The sequence below is a fragment of the Petromyzon marinus genome, unplaced genomic scaffold, assembly GCF_048934315.1.
Source record: "Petromyzon marinus isolate PM22_M1 ecotype Great Lakes invasive population unplaced genomic scaffold, UKy_Petmar_22M1.pri1.0 PM_Scaffold_185, whole genome shotgun sequence".
Lineage (NCBI taxonomy): Eukaryota > Metazoa > Chordata > Hyperoartia > Petromyzontiformes > Petromyzontidae > Petromyzon > Petromyzon marinus.
In genome coordinates, this window is record NW_027423152.1 from 120,801 (window position 1) to 134,980 (window position 14,180).

The 14,180-nt window shown below is 43.9% G+C and overlaps 1 protein-coding gene across 1 annotated transcript in view; it reads left to right on the top strand.

Annotated features, from left to right (window-relative positions):
- LOC116958409 (uncharacterized) overlaps positions 1-14,180 on the top strand; it is a gene marked incomplete at its 3' end in the record, with an annotated part of 57,284 nt that overhangs the window by 14,711 nt on the left and 28,393 nt on the right. Inside the window, exons 4-5 of the mRNA XM_076063772.1 lie at positions 10,959-11,143; positions 12,880-13,027. Coding sequence (XP_075919887.1) covers positions 10,959-11,143; positions 12,880-13,027 — 333 coding nt within the window. The remainder of the gene's footprint in view (positions 1-10,958; positions 11,144-12,879; positions 13,028-14,180) is intronic.

A 14,180-nucleotide genomic window follows, 5' to 3' on the forward strand; every position in this document is an offset into this window, starting at 1 on the left:
GATTCCCATACAGATTCCCATACAGATTCCCCTACAAAGACTCCTACAGATTCCCCTACAGATTCCCATACAGATTCCCATACAGAGTCCCCTACAGATTCCCCTACAGAGACTCCTACAGAGTTCCATACAGAGGCCCATACAGAGACTCCTACAGATTCCCATACAGAGACTCCTACAGATTCCCATACAGATTCCCCTAAAGAAACTCCTACAGATTCCCCTACAGAGTCCCATACAGAGTCCCATACAGAGACTCCTACAGATTCCCATACAGATTCCCCTACAGATTCCACCACAGATTCCCCTACAGAGACTCCTACAGATTCCCATACAGATTCCCCTACAGATTCCCCTACAGAGACTCCTACAGATTCTCATACAGATTCCCCTAGAGTCCCCTACAGATTGCAATACAGATTCCCCTACAGAGGCCCATACAGATTCCCCTAGAGTTCCATACAGAGACTCCTACAGAGTCCCATACAGAGGCCCATACAGAGACCCCTACAGATTCCCCTACAGAATCCCCTACAGAATCCCATACAGAGACTCCTACAGAGTCCCATACAGAGGCCCATACAGAGACTCCTACAGATTCCCCTACAGAGTCTCCTACGGATTCCCCTACAGAGACTCCTACAGATTCCCCTACAGAGTCCCCTACAGGTTCCCATACAGAGACTTCTACAGAGACCCCTACAGATTCACATACAGAGTCCCATACAGATTCCCCTACAGAGTCCCATACAGAGACTCCGACAGAGTCCCATACAGACGCCCCTTCAGAGGCCCCTACAGAGTCCCATACAGAGACTCCTACAGAGAACCCCTACAGACGCCCCTACAGAGACTCCTACAGATTCCCCTACAGAGTCCCATACAGAGGCCCATACAGATTCCCCTACAGAGCCTCCTACAGATTCCCCTACAGAGACCCATACAGAGACTCCTACAGAGACTCCTACAGAGACTCCTACAGATTGCCGTACAGATTCCCCTACAGAGTCCCCTACAGAGGCCCATACAGATTCCCCTAGAGTCCCCTACAGATTGCCATACAGATTCCCCTACAGAGTCCCATACAGATTCCCCTACAGATTCCCATACAGAGTCCCCTACAGATTCCCCTCCACCCCCTCCACCCCCTCCTCCTCCTCTTCCTCCTCCTCCTCCATCTCTGCCTCTCCCTCCTCCTCCCCCTCCACCTCCAACAACAACCGCCATTCGCCACTAAGTGGCGGTGACGTCACCACGACGCTTGTGCCAGGCTAGGTGCACCTTGAGGCCACGTGAAGCGTCGAACGCCCACGGGCAGGAGGTCACGGGGCAGACCCAGCAGGTGCCACGGGTCGACTGACTGAGATGACTGGCTGATGCACCACCTGTGCCCCCTACTGTGTTAACTTACTGCATTTTAGCCACCCGGCACTCCGCTCATTGTTGTGAGCGTCGCTCCTCCGCCCTCCGTTGTTGTTGGAGGGCGACTACCTCCAATTGCCCAGTAGCAGCGTCCTTCACGAGCCTCCTCCACAGAGGCCGATCTTGACACTGCTGGTACCGGTCATCGGCAAGTCCACTCAGCTCCACGTCCTCCTGTACCGCATCACTCCATCTCTTCTCTAGCCCATGCCGCGCCCGTTTAGCCCCCTCGATCCGGCCGAACAAAAGCTGTTTCGGCATGCGGTGGCTGGGCATGCGGGCTACATGACCCAGCTAACGCAGCCTTGCCTGCCGGGGGAGATCACCGTAGGATTTGTGAGCTCCTCACACAATCCAGCCTGGTTAAACCCAGGATGGATCGTTGGCAGGCAAGCTTAAATGTTTCTAACCGGCGAAGATGTTCCATTAGGGGGGTCCACGTTTCGCAAGCGTAGAAAAGGAAGGGGCATGACTATGGCCGAGAAGACCTGAAGCTTAGTGCGGAGCGACAGACCAGGTAGCTTCCACACAGCGTTACGCAACCGATGAAAAGATATTGTCACTCGAATTATTCGGAGTGAGACCTCCGCTGCCAAACCGGAGCCGGTCATAAGCACACTGCCCAGGTATGGGAAACTCTCCACTCTCTCCACAACTGCCCCATCACCGATTGGGAGTTGTGGGGGTGGAGTGTCCGATGGTACAAAATACCCAGGCAGATGCTTAGTTTTGGTGGGGCTGATGGTAAGGCCCCATCTCTTAGTGGCACGCTCCAGTCTCAGCAGCATCGTCTCCAACTCCTCCTCTGAATGAGCAGCTATTACCAAATCATCAGCATACATAACGTGGTTGACCAATAGGGAGCCATCCCTTGACCGCACCCGGGCATCGATCAGCCTACCATTATATCTGTACCAAATGGAAATTCCCCCGCTACAGCTATTTAAGGCTTCATAAACTACGTGGTCAAAATAGATTATGAATAATGTGGGAGTCGGAGGACATCCCTGTCGCACCCCAAGGTGTACAGGGAATGGCTCTGGCTCCCGGCCACGTAGTTTTACCCAGGCCCGCTCACCATCATGAAGGTCCTTAATGATTGTGAGCAGAGGGTCAGGGACTCTGAAAGCACTAAGAACAACCCAGAGCCCAGGCCTACTGATGGTATCATAGGCCTTAACCAGGTCAATAAAGCAGAGATGTAGGTCTTGTTGGAATTCCCTATACCTCTGCTGTAGCAGACGCACAGAAAATATGGCATCTGTGCAAGACCGCCCTTTCCTGAAACCGCATAGGGGCTCCACCCTCCCACAGCATTTTGCTTGGGAGATCATCTCTGCCTGGTGCCTTTCCTGGTCTCAGGCTCCCCTTCAGTACTTCCTCAACAGATGGCACCTCAGCCAGCCACTCACAGGTGGTGACTTCTTCTTTCAATATTCGAGGCACCGCAGCCTCAGCAGGGTCATCCCCACTTTGCCCCCTAATGTTTTCTGGACCGTGTACCCAATGTTTTCCACGCTGAGGGATATCTCTTCCCCAGGACCTCACAGAAATGCTCAGCAAATCTGCAAACCTGTTCCTGGGGGTCGGATATTGAATCGCCGATCTTTTCCCTAATGATGGTAATAGGTGTGGTGCTGCAAGTTACTTTTTCGATGTAATTAAAGAGCGATTTGTGATAGCGTGCCACTGAGGCAGATTCCATCTCCTCGGCATCCCGAAACCACCACCCGTCCTTGCAGTGCCTCACGGATCTCCGAACCTCCGAGAAAAGGCTTTGGTAAGCCTCCTCATTCTCTGACGTGGGATGCTGCAGACGATGAGAGTGGGCCTGTCGCTTATTTCCAACCAGCCTGAACACCTCCTCTGTCAGCCAGGGTCTCTGGGGAGGTCTGGACCGCGTACCCAATGCAGCCAATGCAGCTGCATGAGCCACAGTCCTAAACCTCGCCCATTTACCCTCGACATCAGGAGGAGTCGGGGACGATGCCAACCCCAGCCGCAAGCGATGATTAAATTCTTGCTTGCAACTTTTATCAGCTGAGACCAGGCCACTTTAGGTTTGAATGGGGTCCTGGGTGTACACCCACCCCCAAAGTGGAATAATGGCAGGCGCATCTTACAGATGACTAGTCGATGGTCAGTGGGCAGATCAGCTCCAGGTTAGGTCCTGGTGTCAAGGACATGGGCTCGCATCCACTGGTCCGTCACTATGTAGTCCAGCAGATGTTCTTGCTTGGACCCGGCATGCATCCATGGTGTTGTGTGGATGCGCCGATGCCGGAACAGCGTGTTGGTAATTACAAGCTCATGTGCTGCACAAAAATCTAGCAGCCTCCTACCATTGTTATTGAGCTGATCTGGCCCATGCCTTCCAATCACTCCAGACCAGGTGCCAGCATCATGACCAACTCGGGCATTGAAGTCACCCAACATGATGACTCTATCCCGAGGGGCCACTTTAGCCAGCACCTGTGACAGGAGGTCATACAAGGCATCTGACTCATCGGCCTTGCCTGCATCCCTCCACGGATGTTCGTCTCCAGTGGGGGCATAAATAACCACCACCACCATTCCTCGCCTCCGGTTGATGGGAAGGCGAGCCCAAAGTAGCCTGGGGCTTACAGCTTCCCACACCTCACCGCCACGCTCCCACGCCCCCTTCATTCTTTTGTTCAAAAGGAGAGCCACACCCTGTTGTTTGGCAGTCTGCTGCCCCGATTAGAGGACTGTCCACCCCTCATGGTGGCAGGAGCCAGAGCCGGTCCCACCGGACCTCCTGAATGCCGCAGAGATCCAGGCGGTACCGCTCCAGCTCCCGACAGAGGAGTTGGGCAGCCTCTCCTCCGCAGCGAACGTTCGAACATTCCGCGTGGCCACACGAAGTGGCTTTTCGTTGTTTCTGGAGGAGCCTTCGAGGGTAGAGATTCAGTCTCCTGAGCTCCGCCAATTGGGGTTTTGGCCAGGAGACGTCATGGACGCCTGTACCCTCCCTCCCCCACCGGAGCCTTCCGGCACGAGCTCATTTGTTCCGTATTTCTCACGTGGCTTAGCGGTAAGCAATCGACGGCAGAGGGGGTTACCAGCCGCCGACACCCCTCCAGAGCCCCCGTTTGGCCTTGCTGTGGTGGTCACAGAATTGGCCCTCCCCCACCACAGCGCTGTCCACGATACAGTTGCACACTCCACCGCTCGGCCTGTCGCTGCGTGGCACGGCATCGGGGGGAAACCCATTCAAGGCTGAGTCGACCTAAACGCGCGCGCGCACCACTGCGAGTCCCCTGTGGAACCTGGCCGGATTCCACCGGTGAGGATCTCCGCTTTCATTTTTCGATTTGAAGCTAAAAATTCTCACGACGTTTCGGCCGCAAACAACACAAGCGGCCTTCATCAGGTGAAGGGACGAGACTGTCTGGTAGGACGGCGCCTCACCTGATGAAGGCCGCTTGTGTTGTGGCCGAAACGTCGTGAGAATTTTATCGCGTTATAGAACCAAGAATAATAATGTTATTGTTTTACAATAATTTTATTGTTTTATATTTTTATTATTTTATTGGTTCCCTTCTACGTGGTGGCGACTTTACCAAAAGAACCAAGAATAATAATTTTATTGTTTTATATTTTTATTATTTTATTGTTTCCCTTCTACGTGGCGACTTTACCGAAAGAACCAAGAATAATAATTTTATTGGTTTATATTTTTATTATTTTATTGTTTCCCTTCTACGTGGTGGTGACTTTACTGAAAGAACCAAGAATAATAATTTTATTGTTTCACAATAATTTTATTGTTTTATATTTTTATTATTTTATTGTTTCCCTTCTTCTACGTGGTGGTGACTTTACCGAAAGAACCAAGAATAATAATTTTATTGTTTTATATTTTTATTATTTTATTGTTTCCCTTCTACGTGGTGGTGACTTTACCGAAAGAACCAAGAATAATAATTTTATTGTTTTACAATAATTTTATTGTTTTATATTTTTATTATTTTATTGTTTCCCTTCTACATGGTGGTGACTTTACCGAAAGAACCAAGAATATTAATTTTATTATTTAATAATAATAATTTATATGTGTTATATTTTTATTATTTTATTGTTTCCCTTCTACACGGTGGTGACTTTACCAAAAGAACCAAGAATAATAATTGTATTGTTTTACAATAATTTTATTGTTTTATATTTTTATTATTTTATTGTTTCCCTTCTACATGGTGGTGACTTTACCGAAAGAACCAAGAATAATAATTTTATTGTTTTATATTTTTATTATTTTATTGTTTCCCTTCTACGTGGTGGTGACTTTACCGAAAGAACCAAGAATATTAATTTTATTATTTAATAATAATTATTTATATGTATTATATTTTTATTATTTTATTGTTTCCCTTCTACATGGTGGTGACTTTACCGAAAGAACCAAGAATAATAATTTTATTGTTTTACAATAATTTTATTGTTTTATATTTTTATTATTTTATTGTTTCCCTTCTACATGGTGGTGACTTTACCGAAAGAACCAAGAATAATAATTTTATTGTTTTACAATAATTTTATTGTTTTATATTTTTATTATTTCATTGTCTCCCTTCTACGTGGTGGTGACTTTACCGAAAGAACCAAGAATAATAATTGTATTGTTTTATATTTTTATTATTTTATTGTTTCCCTTCTACGTGGTGGTGACTTTACCGAAAGAACCAAGAATAATAATTTTATTGTTTTATATTTTTATTATTTTATTGTTTCCCTTCTACGTGGTGGTGACTTTACCGAAAGAACCAAGAATATGAATTTTATTGTTTTATATTTTTATTATTTTATTGTTCCCCTTCTACGTGGTGGTGACTTTACCGAAAGAACCAAGAATAATAATTTTATTATTTTACAATAATTTTATTGTTTTATATTTTTATTATTGTATTGTTTCCCTTCTACATGGTGGTGACTTTACCGAAAGAACCAAGAATATTAATTTTATTATTTAATAATAATTTATATGTATTATATTTTTATTATTTTATTGTTTCCCTTCTACATGGTGGTGACTTTACCGAAAGAACCAAGAATAATAATTTTATTGTTTTACAATAATTTTATTGTTTTATATTTTTATTATTTTATTGTTTCCCTTCTACATGGTGGTGACTTTACCGAAAGAACCAAGAATAATAATTTTATTGTTTTATATTTTTATTATTTTATTGTTTCCCTTCTACGTGGTGGTGACTTTACCGAAAGAACCAAGATTAATAATTTATTGTTTTACAATAATTTTATTGTTTTATATTTTTATTATTTTATTGTTTCCCTTCTACGTGGCGACTTTACCGAAAGAACCAAGAATAATAATTTTATTGTTTTATATTTTTATTATTTTATTGTTTCCCTTCTACGTGGTGACTTTACCGAAAGAACCAAAAATAATAATTTTATTGTTTTACAATAATTTTATTGTTTTATATTTTTATTATTTCATTGTTTCCCTTCTACGTGGTGACTTTACCGAAAGAACCAAAAATAATAATTTTATTGTTTTATATTTTTATTATTTCATTGTCTCCCTTCTACGTGGTGGTGACTTTACCGAAAGAACCAAGAATATTAGTTTTATTGTTTTATATTTTTATTATTTTATTGTTTCCCTTCTAACGTGGTGGTGACTTTACCGAAAGAACCAAGAATATTAATTTTATTGTTTTATATTTTTATTATTTTATATTTTTATTATTTTATTGTTTTATATTTTTATTATTTTATTGTTTCCCTTCTACGTGGTGGTGACTTTACCGAAAGAACCAAGAATAATAATTTTATTGTTTTATATTTTTATTATTTTATTGTTTCCCTTCTACGTGGTGGTGACTTTACCGAAAGAACCAAGAATATTAATTTTATTGTTTTATATTTTTATTATTTTATTGTTTCCCTTCTAACGTGGTGGTGGCTTTAACGAAAGAACCAAGAATATTAATTTTATTGTTTGATATTTTTATTATTTTATTGTTTCCCTTCTACGTGGTGGTGACTTTACCCAAAGAACCAAGAATAATAATTTTAGTGTTTTATATTTTTATTATTTTATTGTTTTCCTTCTACGTGGTGGTGACTTTACCCAAAGAACCAAGAATAATAATTTTATTGTTTTATATTTTTATTATTTTATTGTTTCCCTTCTAACGTGGTGGTGACTTTACCGAAAGAACCAAGATTAATAATTTATTGTTTTACAATAATTTTATTGTTTTATATTTTTATTATTTTATTGTTTCCCTTCTACGTGGCGACTTTACCGAAAGAACCAAGAATAATAATTTTATTGTTTTATATTTTTATTATTTTATTGTTTCCCTTCTATGTGGTGACTTTACCGAAAGAACCAAAAATAATAATTGTATTGTTTTACAATAATTTTATTGTTTTATATTTTTATTATTTCATTGTTTCCCTTCTATGTGGTGATTTTACCGAAAGAACCAAAAATAATAATTTTATTGTTTTATATTTTTATTATTTCATTGTCTCCCTTCTACGTGGTGGTGACTTTACCGAAAGAACCAAGAATATTAGTTTTATTGTTTTATATTTTTATTATTTTATTGTTTCCCTTCTAACGTGGTGGTGACTTTACCGAAAGAACCAAGAATATTAATTTTATTGTTTTATATTTTTATTATTTTATATTTTTATTATTTTATTGTTTTATATTTTTATTATTTTATTGTTTCCCTTCTACGTGGTGGTGACTTTACCGAAAGAACCAAGAATAATAATTTTATTGTTTTATATTTTTATTATTTTATTGTTTCCCTTCTACGTGGTGGTGACTTTACCGAAAGAACCAAGAATATTAATTTTATTGTTTAATATTTTTATTATTTTATTGTTTCCCTTCTAACGTGGTGGTGGCTTTAACGAAAGAACCAAGAATATTAATTTTATTGTTTGATATTTTTATTATTTTATTGTTTCCCTTCTACGTGGTGGTGACTTTACCCAAAGAACCAAGAATAATCATTTTATTGTTTTATATTTTTATTATTTTATTGTTTCCCTTCTAACGTGGTGGTGACTTTACCCAAAGAACCAAGAATAATTCTATTGTTTTATATTTTTATTATTTTATTGTTTCCCTTCTAACGTGGTGGTGACTTTACCGAAAGAACCAAGAATATTAATTTTATTGTTTTATATTTTTATTATTTTATATTTTTATTATTTTATTGTTTTATATTTTTATTATTTTATTGTTTCCCTTCTACGTGGTGGTGACTTTACCGAAAGAACCAAGAATAATAATTTTATTGTTTTATATTTTTATTATTTTATTGTTTCCCTTCTACGTGGTGGTGACTTTACCGAAAGAACCAAGAATATTAATTTTATTGTTTAATATTTTTATTATTTTATTGTTTCCCTTCTAACGTGGTGGTGGCTTTAACGAAAGAACCAAGAATATTAATTTTATTGTTTGATATTTTTATTATTTTATTGTTTCCCTTCTACGTGGTGGTGACTTTACCCAAAGAACCAAGAATAATCATTTTATTGTTTTATATTTTTATTATTTTATTGTTTCCCTTCTAACGTGGTGGTGACTTTACCCAAAGAACCAAGAATAATAATTCTATTGTTTTATATTTTTATTATTTTATTGTTTCCCTTCTAACGTGGTGGTGACTTTTCCCAAAGAACCAAGAATAATAATTTTATTGTTTTACAATAATTCTATTATTTTATATTTTTATTATTTATTGTTTGCCTTCTACGTGGTGGTGACTTTACCGAAAGAACCAAGAATATTAATTATATTATTTTATATTTTTATTATTTTATTGTTTCCCTTCTACGTGGTGGTGACTTTACCCAAAGAACCAAGAATAATAATTTTATTGTTTTATATTTTTATTATTTTATTGTTTCCCTTCTAACGTGGTGGTGACTTTACCCAAACAACCAAGAATAATAATTCTATTGTTTTATATTTTTATTATTTTATTGTTTCCCTTCTAACGTGGTGGTGACTTTTCCCAAAGAACCAAGAATAATAATTTTATTGTTTTACAATAATTCTATTATTTTATATTTTTATTATTTATTGTTTGCCTTCTACGTGGTGGTGACTTTACCGAAAGAACCAAGAATATTAATTATATTATTTTATATTTTTATTATTTTATTGTTTCCCTTCTACGTGGTGGTGACTTTACCCAAAGAACCAAGAATAATAATTTTATTGTTTTATATTTTTATTATTTTATTGTTTCCCTTCTAACGTGGTGGTGACTTTACCCAAAGAACCAAGAATAATAATTCTATTGTTTTATATTTTTATTATTTTATTGTTTCCCTTCTAACGTGGTGGTGACTTTTCCCAAAGAACTAAGAATAATAATTTTATTGTTTTACAATAATTCTATTATTTTATATTTTTATTATTTATTGTTTGCCTTCTACGTGGTGGTGACTTTACCGAAAGAACCAAGAATATTAATTATATTATTTTATATTTTTATTATTTTATTGTTTCCCTTCTACGTGGTGGTGACTATACCGAAAGAACCAAGAATATTAATTCTATTATCTTATATTTTTATGATTTTATTGTTTCCCTTCTACGTGGTGACTTTACCGAAAGAACCAAGAATAATAATTTTATTGTTTTATATTTTTATTATTTTATTGTTTCCCTTCTAACGTGGTGGTGACTTTACCAAAAGAACCAAGAATAATAATGTTATTGTTTTATATTTTTATTATTTTATTGTTTCCCTTCTACGTGGCGGTGACTTTACCGAAAGAACCAAGAATATTAATTCTATTATCTTATATTTTTATTATTTTATTGTTTCCCTTCTACGTGGTGACTTTACCGAAAGAACCAAGAATAATAATTTTACTGTTTTATATTTTTATTATTTTATTGTTTCCCTTCTACGTGGTGACTTTACCCAAAGAACCAAGAATATTAATTCTATTATCTTATATTTTTATTATTTTATTGTTTCCCTTCTACGTGGTGACTTTACCGAAAGAACCAAGAATAATAATTCTATTGTTTCATATTTGTATTATTTTATTGTTTCCCTTCTAACGTGGTGGTGACTTTACCGAAAGAACCAAGAATAATAATTTTATTGTTTTACAATAATTTTACTGTTTTATATTTTTATTATTTTATTGTTTCCCTTCTACGTGGCGACTTTACCGAAAGAACCAAGAATAATAATTTTATTGTTTGAAATTTTTATTATTTTATTGTTTCCCTTCTACGTGGTGACTTTACCGAAAGAACCAAGAATAATAATTTTATTGTTTTACAATAATTCTATTATTTTATATTTTTATTATTTTATTGTTTCCCTTCTAACGTGGTGGTGACTTTACCCAAAGAACCAAGAATAATAATTTTATTGTTTTATATTTTTATTATTTTATTGTTTCCCTTCTACGTGGTGGTGACTTTACCCAAAGAACCGGCGAGGTACTCCCCCCGTTCACTACAGCATCCCCCTCCCCACCGCCACCGCCAGGTGCGGCCGTTGCCACGACAACGCCCCCTGCCACCGCGTCAACGGCTCGTGCCCCGGCGGCTGCGCGCGCGGTTACCATGGAGACGGTTGCCGGGCGCGGTGCCCGGCCGGTCACCATGGAGACGGTTGCCGGGAGCGGTGCCCCGTGAGCTGCGCTGGTGGTGGTGGCGGAGGAGGTGGAGGCGGTGGGGGGGGAGGTGGTGGGGGGGGAGGTGGTGGGGGGGGAGGTGGTGGGGGGGGAGGTGGTGGGGGGGGAGGAGGGGGTGGGGGGAGCTGTCACCCAGAGACGGGGGAGTGTGAGGTGGGGTGCCTGGCCGGGTGGAGAGGAACTCGGTGAGACGCACGGGGGGAGGGGGAGGGGACACGGGGGAGGGGAGACACGGGGGAGACACGGGGGAGACACGGGGGAGACACGGGGGGAGGGGAGACACGGGGGGAGGGGAGACACGAGGGAGACACGAGGGAGACACGGGGGGAGGGGGAGACACGGGGGGAGGGGAGACACGGGGGAGACACGGGGGAGACACGGGGGGAGGGGAGACACGGGGGGAGGGGAGACACGAGGGAGACACGGGGGAGACACGGGAGGAGGGGGAGACACGGGGGGAGGGGAGACACGGGGGGAGGGGAGACACGAGGGAGACACGGGGGGAGGGGGGGGGGGAGGGGAGACACGGGGGGAGGGGAGACACGGGGGGAGGGGAGACACGAGGGAGACACGGGGGAGACACGGGGGAGGGGAGACACGGGGGAGACACGGGGGAGACACGGGGGGAGGGGAGACACGGGGGGAGGGGAGACACGGGGGGAGGGGAGACACGGGGGGAGGGGAGACACGGGGGGACACGGGGGAGACACGGGGGAGACACGGGGGAGGGGAGACACGGGGGGAGGGGAGACACGGGGGAGGGGAGACACGGGGGGAGGGGAGACACGGGGGGAGGGGAGACACGGGGGAGGTGAGACACGAGGGAGACACGGGGGAGACACGGGGGGAGGGGAGACACGGGGGGAGGGGAGACACGGGGGGAGGGGAGACACGGGGGAGACACGGGGGGAGGGGAGACACGGGGGGAGGGGAGACACGGGGGAGACACGGGAGAGACACGGGAGGAGGGGAGACACGGGGGGAGGGGAGACACGAGGGAGACACGGGGGGAGGGGAGACACGGGGGGAGGGGAGACACGAGGGAGACACGGGGGAGACACGAGGGGAGGGGAGACACGGAGGGAGACACGGGGGAGACACGAGGGAGACACGGGGGAGACACGGGGGGAGGGGAGACACGGGGGAGACACGGGGGGGAGGGGAGACACGGGGGAGACACGGGGGAGGGGAGACACGGGGGAGACACGGGGGGAGACACGGGGGGAGACACGAGGGAGACACGTGGGAGACACGGGGGAGGGGAGACACGGGGGAGGGGAGACACGGGGGAGGGGAGACACGGGGGAGACACGGGGGAGGGGAGACACGGGGGGAGACACGGGGGGAGACACGGGGGGAGACACGGGGGGAGACACGAGGGAGACACGTGGGAGACACGGGGGAGGGGAGACACGGGGGAGGGGAGACACGGGGGAGACACGGGGGAGACACGGGGGAGACACGGGGAGACACGTGGTAGTCACGCATGAGAAGACACGTGGGAGACACGTGGTAGTCACGTGGGAGAAGACACAGGGAGACACGAGGGAGACACGAGGGAGACACGTGGTAGTCACGTGGGAGAAGACACGTGGTAGTCACGTGGTAGTCACGTGGGAGAAGACACGTGGGAGACACAGGGAGACACGTGGTAGTCACGTGGTAGTCACGTGGGAGAAAACACAGGGAGACACGAGGGAGACACGAGGGAGACACGTGGTAGTCACGTGGGAGAAGACACGTGGTAGTCACGTGGTAGTCACGTGAGAGAAGACACTGTCTCTGTCCCCAGCTGTGACGCGCCCTGTGGGAACGGTTCCTATGGAGACGCCTGCGCCCAGCCCTGCCCGCCGTGTTGCCATGGCGACTGTCACCACGTGACTGGCCAGTGCGTGTGCCAGCCCGGTTACCATGGAAACAGGTACCCCATAGCAACCTGTAACTATGGCCATGTGTGTGAGTGAGTCTATGGGTCTCTGTGTGAGTGAGTCTATGGGTCTCTGTGTAAGTGAGTCTGTGGGTCTCTATATGTGAGTGAGTTTGTGGGTCTCTGTGTGAGTGAGTCTATGGGTCTCTGTGTGAGTGAGTCTATGGGTCTCTGTGTGAGTGAGTCTATGGGTCTCTGTGTAAGTGAGTCTGTGGGTCTCTGTGTGAGTGAGTCTGTGGGTGTCTGTGTGAGTGAGTCTATGGCTCTCTGTGTGAGTGAGTCTATGGGTCTCTGTGTGAGTCTATGGGTCTCTGTGTGAGTGAGTCTATGGGTCTCTGTGTGAGTGAGTCTATGGGTCTCTGTGTGAGTGAGTCTATGGGCCTCTGTGTGAGTGAGTCTATGGGTCTCTGTGTGAGTGAGTCTATGGGTCTCTGTGTGAGTGAGTCTATGGGTCTCTGTGTGAGTGAGTCTATGTGTCTCTGTGTGGTGAGTCCATGGGTCTATGTGTGAGTGAGTCTATGGGTCTCTGTGTCAGTGAGTCTATGGGTGTCTGTGTGAGTGAGTCTATGGGTCTCTGTGTGAGTGAGTCTATGGGTCTCTGTGTTAGTGAGTCTGTGGGTCTCTGTGTGAGTGAGTCTATGGGTCTCTGTGTGTGTGAGTCTGTGGGTCTCTGTGTGAGTGAGTCTATGGGTCTCTGTGTGAGTCTATGGGTCTCTGTGTGAGTGAGTCTATGGGTGTCTGTGGGAATGAGTCTATGGGTCTCTGTGTGAGTCTATGGGTCTCTGTGTGAGTGAGTCTATGGCTCTCTGTGTGAGTGAGTCTATGGGTCTCTGTGTGAGTGAGTCTATGGGTCTCTGTGTGAGTGAGTCTATGAGTCTCTGTGTGAGTGAGTCTATGGGTCTCTGTGTGAGTGAGTCTGTGGGTCTCTGTGTGAGTGAGTCTATGTGTCTCTGTGTGAGTGAGTCTATGGGTCTCTGTGTGAGTCTGTGGGCTCTGTGTGAGTGAGTCTGTGGGTCTTTGTGTGGGTGAGTCTGTGGGTTTCTGTGTGGTGAGTCTATGGGTCTCTGTGTGAGTGAGTCTGTGGGTCTCTGTGTGAGTGAGTCTGTAGGTCTCTGTGTGGTGAGTCTATGGGTCTCTGTGTGAGTGA